The sequence below is a fragment of the Phacochoerus africanus genome, chromosome 12 (genome assembly GCF_016906955.1).
Source record: "Phacochoerus africanus isolate WHEZ1 chromosome 12, ROS_Pafr_v1, whole genome shotgun sequence".
In the NCBI taxonomy this organism is placed as follows: Eukaryota; Metazoa; Chordata; class Mammalia; order Artiodactyla; family Suidae; genus Phacochoerus; species Phacochoerus africanus.
In genome coordinates, this window is record NC_062555.1 from 17,983,771 (window position 1) to 18,011,149 (window position 27,379).

General features: G+C 40.6%; 1 protein-coding gene across 2 annotated transcripts in view; it reads left to right on the forward strand.

Moving 5' to 3' along the window:
• The first annotated feature begins 36 nt into the window (after positions 1–36).
• The window catches only part of KMO (kynurenine 3-monooxygenase), a 59,671-nt gene continuing 32,328 nt past the window's right edge, over positions 37–27,379 (forward strand). The window contains exons 1-5 of one of the 2 annotated variants that reach the window (XM_047754477.1): positions 37–290; positions 1,148–1,244; positions 2,963–3,180; positions 23,231–23,300; positions 23,586–23,683. In XM_047754477.1, coding sequence (XP_047610433.1) covers positions 1,190–1,244; positions 2,963–3,180; positions 23,231–23,300; positions 23,586–23,683 — 441 coding nt within the window. In that variant the 5' untranslated portion in view covers positions 37–290; positions 1,148–1,189. Of the gene's footprint in view, positions 291–1,147; positions 1,245–2,962; positions 3,181–10,824; positions 11,356–23,230; positions 23,301–23,585; positions 23,684–27,379 lie in introns of those variants that run through there. The other variant, XM_047754478.1, reaches the window with a different exon arrangement.

The following is a 27,379-nucleotide window of genomic DNA, read 5'->3' on the forward strand; positions in this document are numbered from 1 at the left end:
GCCTCACCTTAGCGCCCTGAGGACTCCTGGGAAACTGGTGGGAAAGGAATGCTGGGAACCCCAGCTGGCGCTGCACTTGAACCGGAGTTCCGGAGGCTAACAGAGGGCGGAGTATTAGCTAAAGTGTTTGTTAGCGGTGTGAGCGCAGGTTAGGTTCTTGTCTCCTCGCAGCAGAAAAAGTTCAGAAACCAGACGGAAATCGAGAAGGAAAGTTGAGGATTTACTTAAGTGAGAAATACACCTCTTAAGGAGAGGCGGGGAGAGAGGCGAGTGGGATATTCACTGGAAAGGTGGGATTTTGGGGGTCGTAGTCCTTTTTTTCATCTCAGCTTCACCTTCCAGAAGGGAGGAGGGATTTTTGCCCTGATTTAGTTTTATTGCAGTGTCACGGCGTTGGTCTATGATGGGTACTTGTTATCTGCATAGCAGTTTAGTTATAATTTTATTATAATGAGGTCACAATGAGCAACAGGTTCCATCCCAACATTGGAGATTCTCGCGCTCCTTTCCACCTTGCTTTGTCCCCCCCCCCCCCCCAACACACACACACTTATCACCTGAAAAGATGTGGCTTCCTATCAGCCTGGAGGTTCTGGCTTTTCTTTATCCATGCATGGACCCTGCTGTTTGCAGGATGCATGGTTTCCTACCATCTGGCCCCATGTACCCCTTCTCTGTTCATGCCTATCTGTCTGCTCTAACAGTGGCATAGCCTAGGGAGACGAATTTATTTATTCATCTACCATGTACTCACACATTACATGTTCTTTCTATTGGCTCTTTTTTCATCTTCCGTGTAGAAATTTTGGAAAACAAAGTGTAGAGAATGAAATCATAAGTATCCATAAAAAGCCAATAATAATTACCCAGCTCTTTAACCTGTGATTTTGATGTCTGTACAGTTTCCTTTCTCAATCAGAACTCTAAGAACTCAGTTTTTTAAATGTGTAGATGTCCTTACTTATAAATGATTGCAGAATTTTTATTATTTACATTTAGGTTCTCCAAGTCTAATGCGTTGATAACATACATTTTGAAATTAAAGGCATATTTTAATAGATGGTGATATTCTCCTGCTTTTCGCGGAACAGATGTAAAATTGCATCAGATCTGCAGTATTATATCTTCTCGTCTCTTCTTTGAATAGCTTGAAACCAGACGACAGTTAATCAAGAAAGAGAACCATTGGATGATGTCGGAAGTCAAAAGTCCAGAACCTACAACGCAAAGCCAAGCTTATCAGAGTTAGTCTCTGTCAAATTTATTGGTAATACTTTATGCTATTTTGAGGCTTATGCGTTTGATTCATATATATATTTAACATTTGAAAATTTACATGAGCGTTCCTAATAGTCGAACTACCCTCAGAACATTCCAGAACACCCTCTCCACCTCTTTATATCTCAGTACCTGTTCCCTCTGTCAAATAAGCCAAGGCTTATTTAGGAGATAGAAGGTCCGAATAAAAGAAATTCAGAACAAAAGCTATGAAATGGTCGTAGAAAACAACCGCCTAGCTCCTATGTTTGTGCTTTCCACCGTTAAAGGACAGACAGCACTGGACCAAAAGACCACACACTGAAGTTTAATGTGAAGATAGTACTGTTAGTGCCGTCATTGATTTGACAGAAAACTACCGAGATAAAAATGCTTACATTTTGATGCATTTGCTTCATGCCCTTTGTAAAATAAAAGAAATAACAAATTACTAATAACAGAGTGACATTTTCTTCCCCATCTTCCCAGAAACTGTCATTATTTTGATATTTTATTCACCAGTATATTTATAATATAGTGTATTATTCATCAGTATATTTTTTTGTTTGCATATTGGAAGGCAAGCAATGATTTTAAAAATTTACTTAAAAGTTTTACTGTTCTATAACTGAGTTATGTTTTTAACATCTAGCCAAGTGATCTTAATAGTATTCTATCACATGAACTTAGCTCGTTTTATCACATTTTCTTAATCTTTTCAACTTAATTATGTTTCATTGAATGAATATAAAACTTTTAATTTATACAGTTTCTTTCTTCTTTTTTTTCTAGGGCTGCACCCACTGCCTATGGAAGTTCCCAAGCTGGGGGTCAAATCGGAGCTACAGCTCCAACCTATGCCATGGCAACGCAAGATCCAAGCTGCGTTTGTGATCTACACCTCAGCTCACAGCAATGCCAGATCCTTAACCCACTTAGTGGGGTCAGGGATCAAACCTGCAACCTCATGGATACTAGTCAGGTTCATTACTGCTGAGCCACAATGGGAACTCCAATAAGGTTTCTTAATCAAGGGTATTTTTTGCTGTCACATAATGCTCCAGTGGTTTAGTCATAAGTTGTCTCTCTGTCTTCACTGGATAACATCTCTCTCCATTTCTGTTACTTGCTTTTTTAAAGTCTTTTAACTATTGATGTATATGCTAGTTTCATATTGGTTATTATTTGCCTGATGTATGTTTCTCATTTTAGATAATTCTGTTTCATCTTTGAGTGTATCTTCTCTTTCTACAGTACAGTTTTAACCTAAAATGTTAACTGATAGATGTTTTGTAAATGGGCTATTTTAATCCCTTTTAACAATCACCTGTTGATACATGTTTTGATCCAGAAAATTTTCTAAGCACTTTATATATGTTAATCCTTTTAACAAAACTATACTCTGAGAGCTATTATTCCTCTTTATAGAAGAGAAAACCGATGCCTGAGAGCATGCAGCTGGCTTACGATCTAAACTGTCTGGCAGACATATTGCGGGATTCTTTTTCTGTATCATTATTAATTTTTTTTTTCAGGAAATGGAGCCTGGCACTGCAGAATGATTTAAAGAATTGTAAAATGTTTTTTAAAAGTAAATAAGTGGGTGTGGCAAAATTTATTTTCCAAATAGAGGCCCATTCCATCTGTTTCTCTAAGTGTGACTTTGTCACAGATGAGTCTAAATAGCATTTTCCTTTTAATTTAGGCTGGTCTTACGGCTTACTGGTAGAATCTGAGAAGAGTGACCGCCAAAGGTCCATCAGCAAAGGCTGCGCTACCTCCCGTGATTCTGCTGAGACCCTTGCTCTGTGGCAAGCCAGCCGCCACGTAGAAAGTGACCGCCCTGAGACACTTGTGCCAGATAGGCTACCGGCAGGCGTCCTGTCAGCAGCTGTAGCTGAGCTCCCAGCTGACGCCAAGCATGTAAGTGAACCGCCTTGGATATCTGGCCCAGAGGGGCTCAAGAGCTGTAAATCTGTCATCGAACTGAACTTGGGTCCTCTGACCTATGCACGGTAAAGCCAATCTACGGACCCTGGGTTGCAGTGAAGGGAAGTACAGTGATTATTGCACGTGCCATGCAAGGAGTACAGGCAGCTTATGCCCAAAAAACAAACAAAACAAAACAAAACAACCCAACTCCCTGATGGGTTTCAGGGAAGAAGTGTTAAAGGTCAGGGGAGGGATGGAAGTCACAGGGTGTGTGATCAGCTCATGTACAAACGTGATTGGTTGATGGTGAGGTCAAAGGGTGATGTCACAGGGGTTAACATCACCAATCCTCAGCCTTCGGCCCGTCTGGGGGCTCCAAGCTCATGGTCATCAGGTAGTGCGCTTCTGTCCGATGATGGGCGTGATGGGCACGTTTTAGCAGCTGTAAAAAAATCAGAATGGTGCCTCAGATGCTGTTATCTGTATCCTTCAGAGAGGAACTAAAGATTCTGCTCTATGTCTGATTTATTATTCACATTGTTTTTATGGCACGACTGCTGTTTTTTGCTCCTACATGTTCACTTTTTTTTAGTCATTCTCTAGCCAGCTTTTTGTGACTTGGGAGAAGCCTGGGAGACTAAAGACTAGGGGCAGGTGAGTGACATCCAGCAGTTTCCAAAATAGATGATCATCTTGTTGTAGTTTTATGTCTCTTAGGTTCTCTTCCTCCTGGCCTTTTCTTTGTGTAGGTGTCGTCTTTTGATGTGACAAGACAGCTACAGCAATTCCAAAACTTTCAGTGAAAGACTCTCGCCCAAAGTGAGAAAGACCTTTCCCAGAAGCCCTTAGCCATCTCTCTTTAAGTCTCTTTGATCCACATGGGGTTTTATGACCCTTCCAAACCAATCCCTGGCAAAGGGAAATGGGATAGCCTAGGCAAAATATTAAAATGCCATATATTATTAATTTTATTTAGAATATTAATTATATTTAAATATTTTGTCTTTATGAAAAAAATTTTAATGTAGTACATGTGCTGAACATAACAGTATTTTAACTATTTTCTCTTTATGAAAATTTTAAAATGTAGTACATGTGCTGAACATAACAGTATTATAACTATTAGAATTGTCTTTCATCTAAAAGGCTTTCATTTAGTCTTAACTGGACAGCGTTGGTCACTGAAACTTTTCTTATGTAGAGACAAGGCATATGAATATAGTTGCAAATACTTATTCAAAATATGTTTAAAACTTCTTGCTCTCCCACTTTTTTTAGCTCTTGATCTTTTCTTCAGTGTTCTTTTTTAGCTTTCTGCCACAGAGATATTAAATGGTATAAAACTTAGATTCTAAATTAAGTCTTTTTTTCAACATTCATAGCATTATGCCCCATTTTCAGCATTTCAGCGGACTTTGCCACTCTCAAGGGACTTTCTTAGATTTAGTTTCAGGCTGGACTCAAGGTTTTTATTTTGCTTAGAGAATTTGCGTTTGTGTGTTTTCACCTTGAACTTTGTTACCAATATTGATCTGCTTTATTCTTGTTGATATTTGCATGGTTTGTTGTGTTTCTCTTCTTCTTTGCTTTCTGTTCAAGTTATGGAACTTGATGTCCTGCCATCAAGGCCAAATAAACAATGCAGTGGTTTCCCTTTTCTTTGTTGTAAATCATACCACCTTGTTGACAAAGTTGACGTTAAGTTTCAATGCTTATTGGTCAAAATATTCTCACCATCCAAAACAAAGACTCTGACGGTTCTAATTTAAGACCCCTGCCAGCCTGCAAGATTAAGAAGGGGTTTCTTAGAAGAAACTCAGTAGAAACATTGGAGTATATTACTGGAAAAGTCTACAGAAAGTAGAGAAAATATTCAAAGAGAAGGAAAATATGAAAAGTTAATAAAATTAGAAAAATAGTTCAGTATGTCCAAAAGATAAATAATGTTGGAAAACAAAGTGGAAGAAACTAAAAAATAAATTTGAGGGAGTTCCTGTTGTGGCTGAGTGGAAAGAAATCCAACTAGTATCCATGAGGATGAGGTTTCGATCCCTGGCCTCACTCAGTGTGTTAAGGATCCTGCATTTCTGTGAGCTGCGATGTAGGTCACAGATGTGGCTCAGATCCTGCATGGCTGTGGTGTAGGCTGGCAGCTGATTTGACCCCTAGCCTGGAAACCTCCATATGCCTCGGGTGTGGCCCTAAAAAGACAAAAAAAAAGAAATATATATATATATATATATATAATATCTAAAACACAAGAATATTAGATTTCGATAATTGGGGGAGAATTTGGGGATTGAATTTATGATGTCTTTGAAAATTCAGCAAAAAAAGACCATTATTAAATTGAGAAATAAAAATGTATTCTTCAGGAAAGTAAAAATAATTGTTATCAAATTTGAAAGGCCATTGTTGTAATAAGTCAAATCTTGAAGATAGATCTGAACAAAATTATTATGCAACAGTATTGATAAAAACAGAAGAGTATAGGTGCTGGGAGAAAAGAGAAGGTGATGAAAAAATGTTAATCTTCATTTTCAATAGCAGGAAGTCATGATCTAATACCTAAAGCCACAAACTAAAAAAAACCAAGGAGTTCTCTGATGGCTCAGTAGGTTAGGAATATGGCATCATCACTGCTGTGTCTCAGGTTGGTGCTGTGGCATAAGCTTGATCCCCTGACCTGGAATTTCCATATGCTGTGGGTGTGACCAAAAAAGAAAATAAAATAGCCCAAGTCATAATAGTGCATGCTCTTTAGAGATATGGCTGTATATATGCCCTGGAGTTGAAAGTGATGGTTCTGTGCAGGGACAAATGGCAGGGAGATAAAGAGGGTGATGACTGATGGATAGCTTGCGGAACCTTTTGACTTTTAAAAGTACGCAGATGTGCAATCACTTTGAAAAACACTAAGAAGAAAAGAAGTTAAGCAATGCTCCCTCCATTCCCCAAGAGAAATTGAAAAAAAAAAAAATCAATTCCTCTGCTAACATGCTGGATTTCACACCCCCTCAGGGACCTTGCACATTTTATATTCTGCTCTTCTTCCTACGTCATCAGTTTATTTCTCTTTATTGGACCATTGCTGTAAACTCGTGCTGTAAACTTGCTGTGTTATCTCCCACGTTTAGAAACAAAACAAAAGCATCCTCGACTTTGCATCCCACCTCAACTCCCTCCCCACGTCTAGAGTACATCTGCCCACCGGCTTGTGTTTACCTCTCATTCTCTCTTCCTCTTACTGGAGCCCACCTTCAGGGCACAGCACTCCACTGGCAGCGTTCTCGCCAAAGTTCACCAGTGATGACCCAGTTACAAATCCAGTTCAGCAGCAATGATGTAACTGACACTCTTTCCCCTTAGAAAAACCTCTTTCCTGGTCTTTGCAGTATTGCTTCTCCCTCTCTTCCCTTACTTAATTAGCTACTCCTTCACCCTGTTCTCTGCCAGCTCTTCACCAGAAAATGAGGACGTGCCTCAGGCTCAGTCTTAGATGATCTTTCCTTTCTCTTCTGTTTAATTTTTTTTTTTTAATGGGTCTCAAGTAGAGAGGGTTACGTTAACCACACTCCTTATGGTATATTATAGTGGAGAAGGCCCATTCTTAATTTATTTTAATGTTTATTTCCTCCTCTACTCATCCCTACCCTTTTTTTTTTTCTTTTCAAAACTAAACACTGAGGCAGCTCTGCAAAAATAAAAAAAAAGGCATAGAACTGTATGTGCCAAGAACAATGGATAAATGAATAAACAATTACTAAGCAAGCTGAGTTCATCAAACAAAGTGAGACAATATTCTTTCAACTTCAACAGTATAAGAATGAGGAAAACAAAGGAGGAAGGAAAATATGAAAAGTTAATAAAATTAGAAAAATAGTGGCTCAGTGGAAAGAAATCCAACTAGTATCCATGAGGATGAGGTTTCGATCCCTGGCCTCACTCATTGTGTTAAGGATCTTGCATTTCTGTGAGCTGCGATGTAGGTCACAGATGTGGCTCGGATCCTGCATGGCTGTGGTGTAGGCTGTTGTGGCTCAGCAGTAATGAATCTAAGTAGTGTCCATGAGGACATGGGTTCCATCCCTGGCCTCACTCAGTGGGTTAAGGATCTGGTGTTGCCGTAAGCTGTGGTGTAGGTAGCAGATGCAGCTCAGATCCCATGTTGCTGTGGCTGTGGTATAGGCCTGCAGCTATAGCTCTGATTCAACCTCTAGCCCCAGAACTTCCATATGCCGCATGTGTGGCCCTAAAAAGAAAAAAAAAATTATGAATATATGTAGAGAAAAGTGGAAATATACAGTGTCTCCTGTAAAGTAGAGCATACTCTTGAGTCATTATCTTGGAATTACAGCCTCCCATTCTTCAGACTCAGAGGATGGAGGAAAACAAATTTATTCATTTCTTCTCTTCCCTGGAGAGAATCTTCCAGAGAAAAGGGGTGTGGTCGTCTTCAACTTTCCTGAGGCTCCTCTGAGGCAACTCTTTCTACCTGACTTTAGAAAAAATAGAAAGACAAGAAGCCATGGTCATAATTGCAGCTTTGGAGTTCCCGTCGTGGCGCAGCAGAACCGAATCCATGAGGTTGCGGGTTTGATCCCTTGGCCTCGCTCAGCGGGTTAAGGACGCAGCGTTGTCGTGAGCTGTAGTGTAGGTCACAGATGCAGCTCAGAACCCAAGTTGCTGTGGCTGTGGTGGAGGCTGGCAGCTGCAGACCCCTGGCCTGGGAACCTCCATGTGTAGCAGGTGCAGCCCTAAAAAGCAGGGAAAAAAAAAAATTGCAGCTTTGCAGTTGTTCAAGCTTTTGATGCCCTTTCTCTTACCAGGTGCCCAGGACAGTCACACCACTTCTAAAGTGACTGACTGTGTCATTCTACTCAGGTCTGTTTTCTCCTCCTGCCCAGACACATAAGAAAAGTTCTCTCTTTCCTTCTGCTCCAACCCACAGAACATCAAATCCACATTATTCAGGTGTTATAAACTGTAGCTAGTTTATAATTCAGACGTTATTTAGATTGATATTGTAAAAGAAGGAAAAAAGAAAAGTGAAGATGAGACTTGAAAATTGTCACCTAACTGGACAAACAGTCCAGTAACACTGACTTTCTCTGTTAAAGGGACCAGGGAAATTCCTAGAAGGTAATAATGCGAAGTGCTTTTACTGCTGAGAATGAATTAAGAAAGGAGCTGGGACTTGCCAGTAAACTAACAGCAAACTCATTACCCGTCACTCCACTAGCATGTCATTCATACATGTACAACCACAGGGCTGGTTATCAGCCTCTTATCTACTTGCTTGACATGTTTCTTTGGCTGAGAACAAAGATACATGTTTCTTTGGCTGAGAGAGTTATTTGCTCCACCTCATTAAGGATGTAGAAACATCATAGAATAACAGTTGTCAGCATCCTCAGAGTCAGTCTCAATATCCTACAATTTTGTTTTAACAAGATCATTTATAAAGCGGATCCGTAATATGTCCTACGTAAGAGTGAGAGTGCCAAAACTCTTGAGTGTTTTTTTTTTTTTTTCATAACTTAAGCAGATGCAATGTTACTCAGGTAATAACAGACTGTCAGGTGCGCTTTTAGTAGCAGGGAGAAGGTAAGCTTCCCATTCTCCAGCAGAGAACTGTATGTAAACTTCAGGGTATCTTATCTCTTTCTGAACTGCCAGTGAGTATTTCCCTAAGAATTTGTCTTTCAGATGAGTAACCCGCAAAATGGGCACATCATGTGTCACAGAGAAAAAGGTACTGCACCGCTAGGCTGAGAGAGAGCAAGATGATCACGCTAGTTTCACGGGAGGCATGTCGACCCAAAGGAACAAGTGCTTCAGAAACAGGCAGACATCATTCTACCGAATGAGTACAAAATCCCCACAGGAACATGGCAGGAGCAGAACTAAATCCTCTTGAAGGCAATATACTGATTTCTTAAGCTTCAAACTACTGCAGTTTTTTTTTTTATTTTTTGCCGTCATTTCTTTTTTTGTTTGTTTTGTCTTTTTGCCTTTTCTAGGATCGCTCCGGCGGCATATGGAGGTTCCCAGGCTACGGGTCTAATCGGAGCTTAGACCAGAGCCACAGCAACACGGGATCCAAGCTGCGTCTGCAACCTACACCACAGCTCACAGCAACGCAGGATCCTTAACACACTGAGCGAGGCCAAGGTTCAAACCCGCAACCCCATGGGTCCCAGTCGGATTCGTTAATCACTGCGCCATGACGGGAACTCCTTTTTTTTTTTAAAGTTGAAGTATAATTCATTTACATGTATTGTTAGTTTGTGGGATACAGTACTGTGGTTCAGTTATAATATATATAATTCAGTTACATAATCAACAATAATGAAAAAGAATATCATATATTTCTGTATATAAACAATAATTGTGTGTATATATTTAATGTTACATATAGTTTACATATATAAATATATTAAAATATCGGAGAATATTGAATATAATTCCTTGTGCTATACAGTGGATACTTGTTGTTTACATAATGTTGGTCATAGCAGCAGCGTTATTCAAAATATTAAAAAACTGGAGGAGTTCCCGCTGTGGCAGAGGGGCTTGGCAGCATCTCTGTAGCACCAGGACCAAGGCTTGATCCCTGGCCTGGCACAGTGGCTTAAAGGATCCAGCATTGCTGCAGCTGCGGCCTAGGTCACAACTGCGGCTGGGATCTGATCCTTGGCCTGGGAACTCCATATTCCGCAGGTGCAGCTAAAAAAGAAAAAGAAGAAGGAAACATAGAAATGTCCATCAGCAGAGGAGTGGATCAATGAAAATGAGTGAACTAGAACTCCCTGCAATAATACAGATGGATCTTAAGAAGCATAATATTGAGAAATAGAAGCAAAGTGAAAAAAAAAAAAAACCCAGCATGAATTCATTTATAATAAAAAGAGTCAAAGAGAGAGTTCCCGTTGTGGCTCAGCAGTAACAAATCCGACTGGTACCCATGAGGATGCAGTTTTGATCCCTGGCCTCAGTCAGTGGGTTAAGGATCCAGTGTTGCTGTGAGCTGTGGTGTAGTTGAAAATGAGGCTGAGACCTGGCGTCACCATGGCTGTGGTGTAGGCTGGCAGCTGCAGCTCTGATTCAACCCCTAGCCTGGTAACTTCGTTATGCTCTGAGTGTGGCCCTAAAAAGCAATAAAAATAAATAAAAATTAAAAAACCACCTAATAAGCATGTTTTCCACCAGCTCTAACCATACTTACTCACAAGGGGGCACTATTGAGTGACATCTAGCCTAACTTTATTTCCTCACCAGGGAAAACCTTTCTCCCTACTCTCACCAGGAAGTGAAGAAGCGCCTTCATTTAGGTTCTCACTTTTATTTTGCATATCATGTTCCATTAAAAAAGAAAACCCTTGATTCACAAATGTGTGCAAAAAATTAAAAATATATATTTAAATTGGAATGAAAGAAGACAAAGACGTGGAGAGGTAATATGAAGCCATGAATGAATTTAAAAGAAGCATAATATTAACCATCTTCCCTAGTGTTAAAGCACAGATTAGATTTTAATGTTTCAACATTTTGTGCCCACCCCCCCAAAAAAGGGAAGTGTTATCAGTTATACAATTCAAAATCTTGCTCAGGAGAATATTTTCCCGTGGTGAGTCTGTTAAAGGCAATCAGTGAGGACTGTTGAGGTGCAATTCCTAAATGGCCTTAATAACGAGAATCATCAACAGATCAAGTGTGAAAAGAAGTATAGCATCCTCTGGGTCATGAGATGAGGTCCTGGTTAGCCAAGGATGAAAATGAAAGTAAAAGTACATGGTATAGAAGAGGAAGAAAAAAGCTGTAAAACTGTATTTTAGAAACTCCTGTCTTACACATAAGACAGTGAGTGTCTTTACTTGGCTGGATTTTTCAAGATTTGGTCATTGCAGTGAATGCCCTTTTTTTTTCCCTAAAGCTGAGCTAACTGTCCTTTGGGCTACTCACGGGTTAAATTAAATTAGCCCTGCTCAAACACTGCTGCTGGCTCACAAGCGCAGGGCTTTGGGCAGGTTAAAGACCTGGGAAATCAGTGTGCAGGAGGCAGTCTTCTTGGCAAGTGCTGCAACAATTATGAAAAACACCTCGGCAGTGATGGATTCATCTGACATTCAGAGGAAAAGCATAGCTGTCATTGGTGGTGGCTTGGTAAGAATCGATTTGGATATGTTATTCTTGTTGGTGGTACCCTCTTAATTATCGCTACTCTTTGTTTATCAGAGATCAACATATTTAATTTTTTTCCTTCCAGTTTTATTGAGCATTGTCTAAGTGTAATGTGTACAGCATAATATTTGACTTACGTGTTCACAGTAAGTTTAGTGAGCATTCCTCATCTCGTATAGATAAAAAATAAAGAACAAAATATTTTTTTCTTGTAATGAGAACTCTCAGGATCGATTCTTTTAACAACTCTCATATGTAACATATAGCAGTGTTCATTTTATTTATCATGTAGATTACATGTAGATGGTGTTTATTTACATTATAACTGAAATTTGTATTTTTTGACCATACACATGGCCATTATTCTTGACTGTATTCTCTATGCTGCAAATTTCATCCTGTGACTCACTTATTTTGTAAGTGGAAGTTTGTACCTCTTAATCTTCCTCACTGTTTCACTTGTCTTAATGATTGTTATTAATCATTTGTAAGGATTGTTCATTCTCTTTTGGAATTTTTTTTTTGTCTTTTTGCCTTTTCTAAGGCCACTACTGCGGCATATGTAGGTCCCCAGGCTAGGGGTCTAATTGGAGCTGTAGCCACCGGCCTACGCCAGAGCCACAGCCACACGGGATCCGAGCTGTGCCTGTGACCTACTCCATAGCTTATGGCAACACCGGGGATCAAACCTGAAACCTCATGGTTCCTGGTCGGATTCATTAACCACTGAACCCCGAGAGGAACTCCTGGAACTTTTCTAATATTTAAATATGTGGTATTGGTTCAGTTTGCTTTTTTCTAGAAGAGCTATTTTATTTTCACCAAATACAAAGGTGTCTGTTTTCCCTTGGTTGGAGGGTATAGCATTTTTAAAGATAGAAAATAAAACAAATAAATTTGATTAATCCCCAAACTGGCTATGTTTTAAAAACAGATGTTATTGTAAATAGTCATTTTAACCAAAGCACTTGCCCTGCTTTGATTATTTGTTGGAGGCCAGCTCTGGCCGCCAGGGAGTGTACACTTTTTCCCAATAGGAGAGGGACATGGTGTCGGCAAATGTACATACGGAGACAGCCTCTTTGTCCCTTCTTTCAGGGCACTGGGCTGCTCAAATTTTATGAGCATAAGTGGTTGATTATAGAGGCAGTTTTTTATTACAGATTACATCATAGTGTTAAAAGTACTTTGGTTAACTATTAGGCTTTGTTTTTTGATCACATGGTACAGTAGCAATACATTACATTCTCAAATCTTTAACAAAATTTAATGAGTACAATTCAAGGACAAACAGGTGCAGCATATTTCGTGGGAAAGAAGAGACTCAGCACAGACCATTTTATGGCCAGCCAATTTCCACAAGCTGAAGAGGTTACAGACACAAAAATCTTGTTTTTAGACTAATGTACATCTTTAAGCGTTATGGCAGGAAGACAGTGTAAGAAAATATAAATCAACTTTAATTAATTAGCTACCGCTTAGAAGCTTCTAAAATCAAGGACAAAACTCACAGCTGGGTTTCTTTTGATCAAGAATCATATATGTCTAACTTCTACAAACCTCATTAAAATCCTAACTCTAAAGTTTACTGTAACTAGTTAGTAGATAAACACTATGTATTAATTAAGTTGGATATGAATAGGGAAAAGTCCTTCAGGATGAAATTTTTATTATATCATTGTTGTAACTTTGTTAAATCACAAATCACCGCAGGAAAATAAGAATGGAAAATAAGAATAATAAGTAAATAATCAGGAAAGACTGAGGAAAACTGAATAACAAATGAAAGAGGAAAGACTAGATCACCTGAGAAGCAATCCATGTTCTCCAGCGCAAACATGGAAATTGTTTTCCCAGGAAAGCCCCAATTCTTCCCCATCAACATCAAAATGAGAGCTGTGTAACCTGAGGCCTGCCCTCGGCTTGTACTGTACAGGCAGGTCTCAGCCTGACCAGAAGCCCACCTTCGGCTTGTACCGTTCAGGTGAGCTCCCTTCCTTGGTTAGGAACCTGTCTTCAGGTTTTTCCGCCGTCAGGCAAGGTCCTTTTTTTGAGTCCCTGCATCTTCTCAGCTCCCCACAATTATTAACTCAGTTTATACTGTCTAATAAGAAGAAAAAGGTCAAGAAACATAAGTTGATGCAAAATTACCATATTGCATGTTAACTAGTTATTCGAGTAACTGGAAGGTGTACATATTTAGTCACGTTTTTGGCTGGTCCAGTGGAGCTGGTCCTAAGGTGGTGAATGATGCTCTTCCCTCACTGAGCAGGTGAGATGAATGGGCTGAGATGGCCCTACATCCGGCAAGATGTGGGAGGGGTCTCTCCTCTGTTTCCGTTGTTATTATAGATTAAAGCTCTGCTTAACATGGGGCCGCCTCAACTAAACTGTATCTTCGTCACCTCTTAGCAGAACTCCTGTTTTGGAGTAAAACTATCCCCAGTAGTTAAAATTTAATTATTTTGTTTTCACCTTTGGTCTAATCATTTGCAGGCTTTTAGCTCATAGGTATTCATTTACTCAACAAAAATTCATTGAGGGCCGAATATGTGCCAGATCCTGTTCTAGGCTGTACATGGATGAGTATATTTTATACCACACACAGAGTTACACAGTTTGTGCTAATTCTGACTTTTATTTTGCCTTCTTTCTTGTGTTTCCCCAAAAGTACCATGATGGTTCTCATGTTTCTGTTCTTACATTTCAAAATGCTAAGGAATACTATCACATGCCCTGTCGGTCAATGCATGTGACATAGCTCATAGTTATCATTTCTTTATACTTCATACCAGGCTTCAGTCCAACTGTTTCCTATCAAAATTTTGCATAACATGGGAATTCATGTGTTCAACAAAATCTCATCGAGTGCCTACATGTGCCAACGTTGTTTTAGATTCTAGGGGTACAAGGGTGAGCATTCAGGGGAGAGAAAGACAATGGAGAAGAGAAGAGAAAAGTTCCCTGAGACCTAAGCACCATGATCGAAATGCCCGCAGGGCACTGCCGTCAAGAGTGTCGTGGCCGTTATCTGTCTAGAGTGTGGTATGCCCTGAATCATGGGAAGGAAGCCACACTTAAAGGGCTGCAGAAAGAGCAGCTGGGGTAGAGGAAACCCTGTGGGAAGAGAAATGAGCTGGGCACGTTTCTGAAGCAATCAGAAAGGCAGAAAGACTGAATCTGGAGAGGCGTAGCTGCCGAGGCTGGAGAGAATGAAGTAGCCAGAGATCCTAGGATCTTAGAGAGCAAGGCAGACAGACTTTTATCAACGGAAAGCCGTCAGAGGAGTCTAGGTGGGAAAACAAAAGCTGTGATTTTAAGTTCCCAAGGCTGCTGTGTGAGAACTGGGAGAACTAGACCAGTTAAGAGGCTGTTGTGTTTGTCCAAAACTTGGACTAGGGTGGAAGCTGTGACCTCTCTTAAAATGTCTCTTAGAAATTGAAGGGGGAGATAAATATGTAATAGGATATATAATATAGTTCTGGAAGGGATTAAAATGTGGGTATCATCCATGGATTTCTCCCTGAATAACACTCTAACTCTTCATCATGTAACCACTTCAGTTACCTGGGCACACATACATGTGCAGGAAAACAGAAGACATGCATTACTACACATGTATTAAGAAGCAGCTAAAATTCCTCTGCAGAGTTCGTGTTCGCCTTATTGCTCAGGCCATGCCGAGGAATCGTGTATGATTCCTTTTTTCATTTTATGCAAATCCCATTCCTCCTTTCCTCTCCCCGGAAGCCTTGGTGGCTCTGTACCCAAAATAGGTGTCCGTTCTGGCCATTGCTGCCACCCTGGTGGAGGCCTTCCTACTCCTCGTCCATACTCCTGCAGCCTCCTGCTCATGGTCGCTCAGCTTCTACTCTTAGCCACCGTGGTCACACAACAGCCAGCATCCTCCTTTTATCATTGGTATGATAATTAGCACTCCGTGCTTAAAATTTCCCAATGGTTTCCCATTACAAACAAAATAAAATCCAAACTCCTTACCAAAAAGCCCTACAGGAACTGAGCCTATCCACCTGCCTGGCCTCATCCTCTCCCCATTTTTTTTTTTTATATTATCTATCAGTGTCTGAAATTATACACTTTATTTTAGGTAAATAGGTAAATTATTTTTTAAATATCTGCTCCAAGTAGTATATAAACTCTTATTTACCAATGTATTCCAACAGCTGGAACCATGGAATTACTTAATGTCATTATTTGGTTAGTATTTGATGGATGAATGAATGAATGAGAGGAATTAAAAAAAAAAAACTCTTCTGCTATGTGGGTGAAGGAAATTTCATAATGGGTGAAAGTCTGAATATTGAGGAAATTAAGCAAAAAAGCATCGATTAAATAGAGCAGTTCAAGAAGTTTATTTCAATACATATTTTATTTTCTTGTCCATCTTATTCCATGTGGGTTTTTTTTTCACCTTTCGCATTCTTTTCCTCCCCATGGACTGATCCTAGTCCCTGACACTGTCTCATTCATTAAAGGCTCTCCCTGGGCCCCAGGGGGAAAAATTGCAACAGAACCGAGAGCATTTACTCCAAAGTCCAAAGAATACGGTGAACTCGTGTTTTCCCAGTGGTGCCTAAGAATTTGTCCTTGTTCTAATTAGTGATCCTCTGGTCCTGTGATAAACCAGCTGACTTCTGTTCTTTGAATGTATGTCAGGTCAAACAGTTCTGAAGTCCCACCTCGATCCATGGAATCCTACTGAGAAACTAAAGGTGAAAGAAACTAAACCATGATCATAAATTGTGAAAGTTTAGCTATTGAAGAGCGGGAAAAGATGTTGAAACAGACTTTCAGGAACACTGATCTGAATATTTAGAAAAATCACGATAATGGAGTTCCTGTTAAGAATCTGACTAGTTATCCATGAGGATGCAGGTTCGATCCCTGGCCTCGCTCCATTGGGTTAAGGATCTAGCATTGCCATGAGCTGTGGTGTTGGTTAACAATGCAGCTTGGATCTCGTGTGGCTGTGGCTGTGGCTGTGGTATAGGCCAGCAGCTGCAGCTCTGATTCAACCCCTAGCCCAAGAATGTCCGTATGACACAGGTGTGGGCCCTAAAAAGAAAAACATAAAGAAGAAAAATCACTGTATTGACGTAATTATTTTCCCTCTTGTGTGAAACACTGCTCCCAATCCCTCCCCCTACAAAGGGCTGACCTGCTGGAAGCTAGGGGAGCCACTCTTCTGCAAATGCACACAGGATTATTAGCCTTTATCACAAACTACAGTTTATTCCAGTTACAGATTTGCAGCGTTTATTCCCCACAGAAGGAAATAACTTAATGAGTTTAAAGGTTTTCTTATCTTTGGGTCCTTCTTTTCCTGTTATAAATATTATCCCAGTGCCTTATACTATCAAACACTAAACTGTTTTGCATGCATGAGTTTGCTTTCAGAACAAAGTGGGGGATCACGTGTGGGCAATTAAAAGGAAGACAATAGGAGTTCCCACTGTGCTCGGAGGGTTAAGAACCCAACTAGTATCCATGAGGATGCAGGTTTGATCCCTGGCCCCACTCAGTGGGTTAAGGATGTGGTGTTGCCATGAGCTGTGGTGTAGGTTGTAGATGCAGATCAGATCTGGCATTGCTCTGGCTGTGGTGTAGGCCAGCAGCTGCAGCTCTGATTAGACCCTCAGTCTGGGAACTTCCATATGCCATGGGTGCAGCCCTTAAAAAACAAGCAAACAAACAGAAGGAAAACGCTGGTTTTCATGGGAATGGAGTCCTTTGAAGGATTAACATGAAAAAGGGTTTGAGAAACAATCTCTACTTTTCAGGCTGGAAGGAATTTTACAGGTGTAGCTTTCCAATCTAACCAGTCAACCCAGGGGCAAACACTGCCACACGAGATGCCTACTGTGTGTTAAGGTGGTACATCTTCTCTTCACAAGGTGACAAGCCAGAGAAGTCAAAGGGAAGGCCAACTCTCTGCACACGGGTCCTTAAACTACGCAGGTCTTCAGATCCCTAGTATTCAGGAAAGCTGCTTCTGGGTGAGTGTGTCCAGGGTCTCTGGTTTGTGATGGAAATGATCGGAGCCAAAGGGCACGCCTTCAGCCGCTGCTACCTGAGCCCTTGACCTGGGGCTGAAGTTGAGTGTTTCAGCTGAAAGGACTCTTCCAGGCTTAGTGGTTGCCGGCTGCTGCCATGTGCACATTGCTCTGGCACACACTTGGAAGATGCGTTTTGGGGTGGTGTTGAAGCAACCACATTCCAGAAAGAGGGTGTGCATCTCAGAAGGTCTGGGGGTTTGGTCCCTGTCACCAAGACTTGTGCTTTGATGGATCATTTCATTACTGTGAAACACTGAGTTCCTAGCCAAAGTGGGGCAAATGCTTGGATTAAAATGACTGTTTACAGTAATATCGGTTTTTATTTTTTTTAATTACTCAAATGAATTTAGCACATCTGTAGTTGTATAATGATCATAACAATCTGATTTCACAGGATTTCCATCCCACAGCCCAAGCACATCCCCTCACCCCCTAAACTGTCTCCTCCGGAGACCATAAGTTTTTCAATGTCTGTGAGTCAGCATCTGTTCTGCAAAAAAGTTCAGTCTGTCCTTTTTTAAGATTCCACATGTCAGTGAAAGTATTTGATGTTGGTGTCTCATTGTATAGCTGACTTCACTTAGTATGATAGTTTCTAGGTCCATCCATGTTGCAAAAAATGCTGGTATTTCGTTCTTTTTATTGGCTGAGTAATGTTCCATTGTGTATATGTACCACATCTTCTTGATCCACTCCTCTGTCGATGGACATTTAGGTTGTTTCCATGTTTTGGCTATTGTAAATAGTGCTGCAATGAACATTGGAGTACATGTGTCTTTGCGAGTCGTGGTTTTCTCTGGGTAGATGCCCAGGAGTAGGATTGCTGGATCAAATGGTAGTTCTACATTTAGTTTTCTGAGGCATCTCCATACTGCTTTCCACAGTGGTTGCACCAATTTACAATCCCACCAACAGTGTACTAGGGTTCCTTTTTCTCCACACCCTCTCTAGCACTTATTGTTTGTAGACTTTTTGATGATGGCCATCCTGGCTGGTGTAAGGTGGTACCTCATCGTGGTTTTGATTTGCATCTCTCTAATAATGAGTGACGCTGAACATCTTTTCATGTGTTTCTCGGCCATCTGTATGTCTTCTTTGGAGAACTGTCTGTTTAGATTTCTGCACATTTTTTGATGGGGTTGTTTGTTTTTTTGGTATGGAGCTGCAAAAGTTGTTTATAAATTTTGGAGATTAATCCCTTGTCAGTTGATTCACTTGCAAAGATGTTCTCCCATTCTGTGGGTTGTCTTTTTGTGTTGTTTAGGGTTTCCTTTGCTGTGCAGAAACTTTTAAGTTTGATTAGGTCCCATTTGTTTATTCGTTTTTGTTGTCAATACTCTGAGAGGTGGATCTGAGATGTTGCTGTCGTTTATGTCAGAGAGTGTTTGGCCTATGTTTTCCTCTAAGAGTTTTATAGTGTCTGGTCTTATATTTAGGTCTTTAATCCATTTTGAGTTTATTTTTGTGTATGGTATTAGGGAGTGTTCTAATTTCATTCTTTTCCATGTGGCTGTCCAGTTTTCCCAGCACCACTTATTGAACAAGCTGTCTTTTCTCCATTGTCTATTCTTGCCTCCTTTGTCATAGATGAGTTGGCTGTAGATGCATGGGTTTAATTCTGGACTTTCTATCCTGTCCCACTGATCTATATTTCTGTCTTTGTGCCAGTACCATATGGTTTTGATGATTGTTGCTTGGTAGTATAGTCTGAAGTCAGGGAGCCTGACTCCTCCAGCTCCATTGTTCTTTTTCAGGATGTCTTTGGCTCTTCTGGGTCTTTTGTGCTCCCAAGCAAACTTTAAAATATTTCGTTCGAGTTCTGTGAAAAATGTCCTTGGTAATTTGATAAGGATTGCATTGAATCTGTAGATTGCCTTGGGTAGTGTAGTCACTTTGATAAAATTGACTCTTCCAATCCAAGAGCATGGTATATCTTTCTATCTATTTGTGTCATCTTTGATTTCTTTCATCAGTGTCTTATAGTTTTCAGAGTACAGGTACTAGTACAGAGTACCTAGGTAGGTTTACTCCTAGGTATTTTATTCATCTCAATAGACCTCAAATTCAGCTTATTCCCATACGTATTTTATTCTTTTGGATGTGATGGTGAACTTATGTAACATCTACCAGCATATTTTTCTTTTACTTTTATGCAAATCTTAATTACAAGGAGTTCCCATTGTGGCTCAGCGGTAACAAACCTGATTGGATCCTTGAGAGTGAGGGTTTGATCCCTGGCCCCACTCAGTGGCTTAAGGATCCAGCATGGCCCTGAGCTGTGGCATAGGTGGCAGATGTGGCGCAGATCTGATGTTGCTGTGGTTGTGGTTGTGGTGTAGGCTGCAGATGCAGTTCCAATTTGACCCAGGGAACTTCCAGATGTTGCAGATGCAGGCCTAAAAAAAAACCCCTTAGTTACACAAAGTTGAAATTATCGTAATCTTTATTTCAGGACATCCTATTGTGACTGGTATTGGAGAAGACATTTTTTGTTTATTCTCTTTATGTGTCATCTGCAGGCTGTACCTGCAGCATGTAGAAGTTCCCAGGCTAGGGGTCGAACTGGAGCTGCAACTACTGGTCTACAACACACCCACAGCAATGCAGGATCTGAACTGCATCTGCAAACTATACCACAGCTCCCGCCAACACCGGATCCTTAACCCACTGAGCAAGGCCATTGATCGAACCCACGTCCTCATGGATACCAGTCAGGTTCATTACGCTGATCCACGATTGGGAACTCCCATTTTTGTTTATTCTTTTGCATGGTTATTAATAGTAAGAAGCAGCAATACTTTTGAGCTCACCACTTACCCTGGAATTGATCACTGCAATGACTTAACCTCTGTGCTTCTCCCACTATCGCGTTGCCCTGAGTCTTGTGCATCATTCCTTGCTTTTACACACATATGTAAAACTTCTCTGTACATATGATCTATGTTGATCATACACATAAATAATATGCACATACATCTAAAAATTATGTGTCTACTCATCTCAGTGGTTTAGTTGGAGTTGTCTTTATTTTATAAGCGTGTCATGGGGGGTGAAGTCATCTGGGATGTTCTCTCTACTTGCAGTGTTACTAATACATTTGCATGTCATGTTTTATTGTGTGCATATACCAGAATTTATTTGTCCATTCCTCTGTGATGGCTCTTTGGACTCTTTCCAGTATTTTAGTGGGGTTTTTTTTGCCTGTTTTAGTTATGAAAACTGCTGCTCTGAATATTTGGGCATGTGTCTTCTGGAGTTTCTTTTGGGAATATGCCTTGAAGAAGAACTGATTTGTCAGTTGTGTGTCTACTCAACTTGAGATAATTGCAAATAAGGCATAAGAGACCCTATTGACCCTCGTCCTCTTATGATATTTTCATGAACCAAGATTATATTTAATCTTACTGTGTCTGTGTCATCTGAGGTTCCTTTTTTTCCTTCTGCCTCATGAGGAACTATTTACACACACAAGAAGTTTTGGCGAGGCGGGGTCAGCCCTTGCCAGTCTGAGCAAGGACTGAAGTGGAACCTCCACCCGAGTCAGCATCAGCACCCCAGATCCTGGATTTAAACTTCAGTCCAAGAAAAGTACTGTAACAAATCCATGACAGCAGACCAGCGCCTACCATTGCCTTGGCACTGAGCCTCTTCCCAACCTGGTCACTGAGCCTCTTATTCGTACATTGATTTTTATAGCACATTTACTCTCTAATCTGAGTTGGGCTCCCAGGAAATGGATGAATGAGTTTCTTTCCTGTGAATCCCAGTTTCTCCAGTTTTTTGTTTGTTTGTTTGGTCTTTTTAAGGCAGCATTTGTAGCATATGGAAGTTCCCAGGCTAGGGGTCGAATCAGAGGTACATCTGCCAGCCTACACCACAGCCACAGCAACATGGGATCCAAGCCGCATCAGTGACCCGTCCCACAGCTCACAGCAATGCCGGATCCAAGGCCAGAGCCGGTTTCTCCACTCTTGCATCATTCCCCAATATTGGCTTCCTGATCTTTTGTTGTTTAGATTGTGGCTTGTGTGTGCTCTTATCTTTCTCCCTGGCTTATTTGCCCAATAAAAATTCATTTGCAAAAGACTTCCTCCAGCCTATTTCCCATTTTCCTGACCCTGTTGGTTGCCTGATCAACATCCTTCCCCTATCCTGCTTCCACAAGCATAAAAGAAGCCATTATGGAGTTCCCGTCGTGGCGCAGTGGTTAACAAATCCGACTAGGAACCATGAGGTTGCCGGTTCGGTCCCTGCCCTTGCTCAGTGGGTTAACGATCCGGCGTTGCCGTGAGCTGTGGTGTAGGTTGCAGACGCGGCTCGGATCCCGCGTTGCTGTGGCTCTGGCGTAGGCCAGTGGCTACAGCTCCGATTGGACCCCTAGCCTGGGAACCTCCATATGCCGCAGGAGCGGCCCAAAGAAATAGAAAAAAAAAAAAAAAGAAGAAGCCATTATAAGGGCATTCCCGTTGTGGCTCAGTGGGTAAAGAATCCCTCCAAAAATAAAAAAGAATCCGACCAGTATCCAAGAGGATGTGGGATAGATCCCTGGCACTGCTCAGTGGGGTAAGGATCTGGCATTGCCTTGAGCTGCAGTGTGGGTCTGTCAGAAGTTGCTGATAGGAAAACACATCGGTACAAAATTTTGAAACACTTTGGCATGATAAAGATGAAGATACATAAACCTTTGACCAGGGATTCCACTTCAGGGCATAAAACCCTAGAGAAAAACCATGTACATGCTTACCAGGATACATGTACAAAAAAAAAATTCTTTGCAGCATTGTTAGTTCCCAGGTCATCATTTTCACAATATATGTATATCTCAAACCATTATGTTGTATATCTTAAATTTATACAATTTCTATATCAATTATATCTCAATTACATTGGAAAGAAATAATATTCTCAGGCCAGAAACCACTCAAATATTCTTCAGCAGTAAAATGATTAAATGGTCAGTGTTATTTCACATAATGAAGAGTCATACAGTAATGAAAAGGGATGACCTGGAGTTTTCATGCAGTCATATGGCGGGTCTCATCAGCATATTCTTGAGTTAAAGACGCAGATGCAAAAAAGCTGCTACCTCAGTGGGTTATGGATCCGGCGTTGCCATGAGCTGTGGTGTAGGTCGCAGACGCGGCTCGGATCCCACGTTGCGATGGCTGTGGTGTAGACTGGCAACTGCAGCTTTGACTCTAACCCCAGACTGGAACCTTCCATATGCCGAGGGTGCGGCCCTAAAAAGAAAAAACAAGCAAAACCCCAGTGGCACAAGTGTGGTTCTAATTATGTGATTCCAAACTAGGCAAAATTAAACTGTATGGCCTGTTGGGTATATCGAAGTGGGAAAACTATAAAGAAGCAAGGATTGGTTATCACAAAAGTCAGAAGGTTTACCTCTAGGTGAAAGTTTGGGGATGGCAATTGGGGAGGAGTTTGGGGGAGCTCTAAGGGACTGGCCGTGTTCTACTTTTTGATCAGAGTGGCTATATGGTGGTTTGCTTTCTAACTGTACTGTGAACTATGTAGGTGCTTTAAAAATTTTTAAAAAAAGAAAACTAAGATTTTCTTAAAAATCACATCATTGAATCTTGAGTTAATTCCATTATTTTTGCAAATGGCATTTTCCAACAGTGATTGAGTAAATCAATATGATGACTGAAAATTACTGAAATTCTAGTGACAGAATGCCACATAATGCTACATTTAGTCAACAAAGATTTCCTGTATTTGTGGAATCAGATACAAATGTGTAAAAAAATTGCTCTTATTCTTAGGTTGGGTCCTTAAACGCGTGCTTCCTTGCCAAGAGGAATTTCCAAGTTGATGTATATGAAGCCAGGGAAGGTAAGACAATACTGCCCAATGTGAGATGTGGTTTGGATTCTTTGACTTCTTCCTCTTTAGATTTTAAAAAGAAAAAGTTTAAAAGATGAACTGTTAGATTTCATTAAAAACCTCAACTGTCTAAATTTAATTTTAAAGCAAATTTATGACAATTAGTTCTCTTTAAAAGCGTTAACAAGGTCTTTTAATTTGGTCTGACGGCACCAGGTGTTCAGGTGCTAAATGTTTATCCATCCTAGGATATGAGGAAGTGTGGGTAACATGAGGTCTACTTTAATGTTCTAGATATCCGAATGGCTGAATTTGCACGTGGAAGAAGCATTAATTTGGCCCTTTCTTATAGAGGAAGACAAGCCTTGAAAGCCATTGGTCTGGAAGATCAGGTACCTTATTAATGCATTTTCTTTTTTTTTTTTTTTTTTTAGGGCCGCACACAAGGCCTATGGAAGTTCCCAGGCTAAGGGTCAAATTGGAGCTACAGCTACCAGCCTACACTACACCCACACCCACACCCACAGCCATGCGGGGTCACAGCCACATCTGTGACCTACACCGCAGCTCACAGCAATGCTGGATCCTTTAACCCACTGAGCAAGGCCAGGAATTGAACGCACATCCTCATCAATACTGGTCAGGTTCATTTCCACTGAGCCGCAACAGGAATTCCTGCATTTCCCTTATAGAAGGAATACCTGCTATTTTCAACAATTACTTGGTCTTGATTTCATCTTGGTTCAGAGCACCACTTAATGCCAAAAGCCCTCTGCAGGAGAACTCATTTTACAAAGATTTTCGAACTTCGAAGTTTCACAACAGGGTGAACACTGCATGCTTAAGGCACCTGGCGGGGTGGACAGGGCATGATGCAGGGCAGGTGGATACTGGGTCAGGGTGGGGACTTGACCATCTCTTTTGACACTAGTGAATCTCTGCCTCCTGAAGTGGGATCTGAGAGGGAGTCCCGAATGAGCAGAGGCAGGCAGCTTCCGCTCTTTGGATGAGACAGGCCCATAACATTTTTTTTAAATAGTTCTTTTTATTTTATTGGAATACAGTTGACTTACAATATTGTATTAGTTTCAGGTGTACAGCAAATTGAATCAATTATACATATGCATATATCCATTCTTTTTTTTCCCATACAGGTTATCATAGAATATTGAGTAGATTTCCCTGCGCTGTGCAATAGGTCCTTGTTAGTTACCTACTTTATATACAGTAGTGTATACCTTATTCCCATCCTCCTCACTTATCCGCCCCCTCCATGGTTTTCCCTTGGTAACCATAAGTTTAATTTTGAAATCTGTGTTTGTTTCTGTTTTATAAATAAGTTCTTTTGTATCATTTTTATTAGATTCTGCATGTAAGTGATATCATGTGAATATTTGTCTTTATCTGAGATGTATTTTTTAATACTCAATCACTATCAGATACATGATTTGCAAATATTTTCTCCTATTCTTGGGTTATCTTTTTTTTTAGATTTTTATTTTTTCTATTATAGTTGATTTGCAATGTTCCGTCAATTTCTGCTGTAAAGCAAAGTGACCCAGTTATACATTCTTTCTCTCATATTATCCTCCTTCATGCTCCATCACAAGTGATTAGGTATAGTTACCTGTGCTATACAGTAGGATCTCATGGCTTATCCACTCCAAATGCAAGAATTTGCATCTACTAACCCCAAACTCCCGTCCATTGCACTCTCTCCCCCTCCCCCTTGGCAACCACAAGTCTGTTCTCCATGAATTTGTTTCTTTTCTGTAGACAGGTCCATTTGCGCCATATATTAGATTCCAGATATAAGTAATATATGGTATTTGTCTTTCTCTTTCTGACTTCCTTCACTCAGTATGAGAGTCTCTAGTTCCATCCATGGTGCTGCAAATGGCATTACAAAAAGACAACATACGGAATCGGAGAAAATAATTTCAGACAATGCAACTGACAAAGGTTTAATCTCTAAAATATACAAACAACTTATTCAACTTAACAGCAGAAAAACCAACAACCCAACTGAAAAATGGACAGAAGACCTGAATAGACATTTCTCCAAGGAAGGTATACAGATGGCCAACAAGCACATGAAAAAATGCTAAACGTCACTAATTATTAAAGAAATGCAAATCAAAACTACAGTGAGGTACCACCTCACAGGTCAGAATGGCCATCATTAACAAGTCAACAAATAACAGATGCTGGAGAAGATGTGGAGAAAAGGGAACCCTCCTCCTTCATTGTTGGTGGGAATGTAAACTGGTACAACCACTACGGCAAACAGTATGGAGGTTCCTCAGAAAACTAGAGAACTACCATATAGGAGTTCCCATCGTGGTGCCACAGAAATGAATCCAGCTAGGAACCACGAGTTTGCAGGTTTGATCCCCTGCATCGCTTAGTGGGTTAAGGATCTGGCATTGCTGTGAGCTGTGGTATAGGTCGCAGACGTGGCTCCGATCCTGCATTGCTGTGGCTGTGGTGTAGGCCGGCAGCTGTAACTCGGATTCTGCCCCTAGTCTGGGAACCTCCATAATGCTGTGGGTGTGGCCCTAAAAATCAAACAAACAAAACAAAACAAAAGAACTACCACATGATCCAACAATCCCACTCCTGGGCATATAGCCAGACAAAAGTTTCACTGAAAAAGATCCATGCACCCCTATGTTCATGGCAGCACCATTCACAATAGCCAAGACATGGAAACAACCTAAATGTCCATGACAGATGACTGGATTAAGAAGATGACGTACATAGACCCAATGGAATCCTACTTATCCACAATTATGTATCCAGAAAGCTCTGGGACTAGAAAGACTTCTCAACCCCCATTCAGCAGCAAACTTATCCTGATGTGAGGCTTTTTATAGCCTTTTAAAAAACCTTATTTGGTATGAATATGTTTTGCTGGAGAAATACCGTGTTTGATTATGGGACCCCCTAGACCTCTGTGTATTATTCAAGATCCACATACGTACTACATTACCTGCCCCAAATTTGAAAACTTCTGAATTCTTAAACCAGTGGGCTTTTAGTATTTGGATAAAGATTGTGGGCCTATTGTGCATTTTCCTCATATATACTCAGTGTTGCCGAATATCTCACTATCATGTGTCTTGAAAATTTGAGCAGAAATAATATATTTTTCTTTTTTCTTTTTTTTCCTTCTTTTTTTGTCTTTTTAGGGCTACACCCATGGCACATGGAAGTTCCCAGGCTAAGGGTAGAATCAGAGCTGAGGCTGCTGGCCTACTCCACAGCCACAGCAACATGGGATCTGAGCCATGTCTTCAGCCTACACCATAGCTCACGGCAACACCACATCCCCAACCCATTGATTGAAGCCAGGGACTGAACCCACAACCTCGTGGATACTAGTCAGATTCATATCCACTGTGCCACAGTGGGAACTCCAGAAATAATATATTTTTCTTGAGAGTACTTTTGCTGACAATGTGTCTTTGAAATGATGTCACTATAAGTGCCATTTTCACTTCCACATTTTTCTTAGGCATGTGGAGGAAAACACTTTTCACTGGGTTTCAGGAACCCAGGGATTTACTCCCTTTCGTAATCATGAAAAAAAATCACTTGATCTCCATAACAATGAACCATTTCCTCATTTATAACAGTCGATACAGATACATTTTAAGTCAATTCCAAAATCTAAGGGTTAAAAAAAAAAGCTAGGAGTGCCCTTTGTGGCTCAGCCAGTTAAGAACCCAACTAGTGTCGGTGAGGATGTGGGTTCAATCCCTAGCCTTGCTCAGCAGGTTAAGGATCCAGTGTTGCTGCAAGCTGCAGCATAGTTCACAGAAGTGGCTCAGATCTGGTGTTGCTGTGACTGTGGTGCAGGCCGGCAATTATAGCTCCGATTCGACCCCTATCCTGGGAACTTCCATATGTTGCAGGTATGGTCCTAAAAAAGAAGGAAAAAAAAAAACCCTAAAAACTAATATTTGCAGGAACATAGTTTCTCATTGATTAAATTTCTGCTATAGTGTACCCTTGTGGTCCTTTATATTATTTTTTTATTTTTGGAAAATATTTGAAAAATCACATTTTAAAGTCAATATCTATCT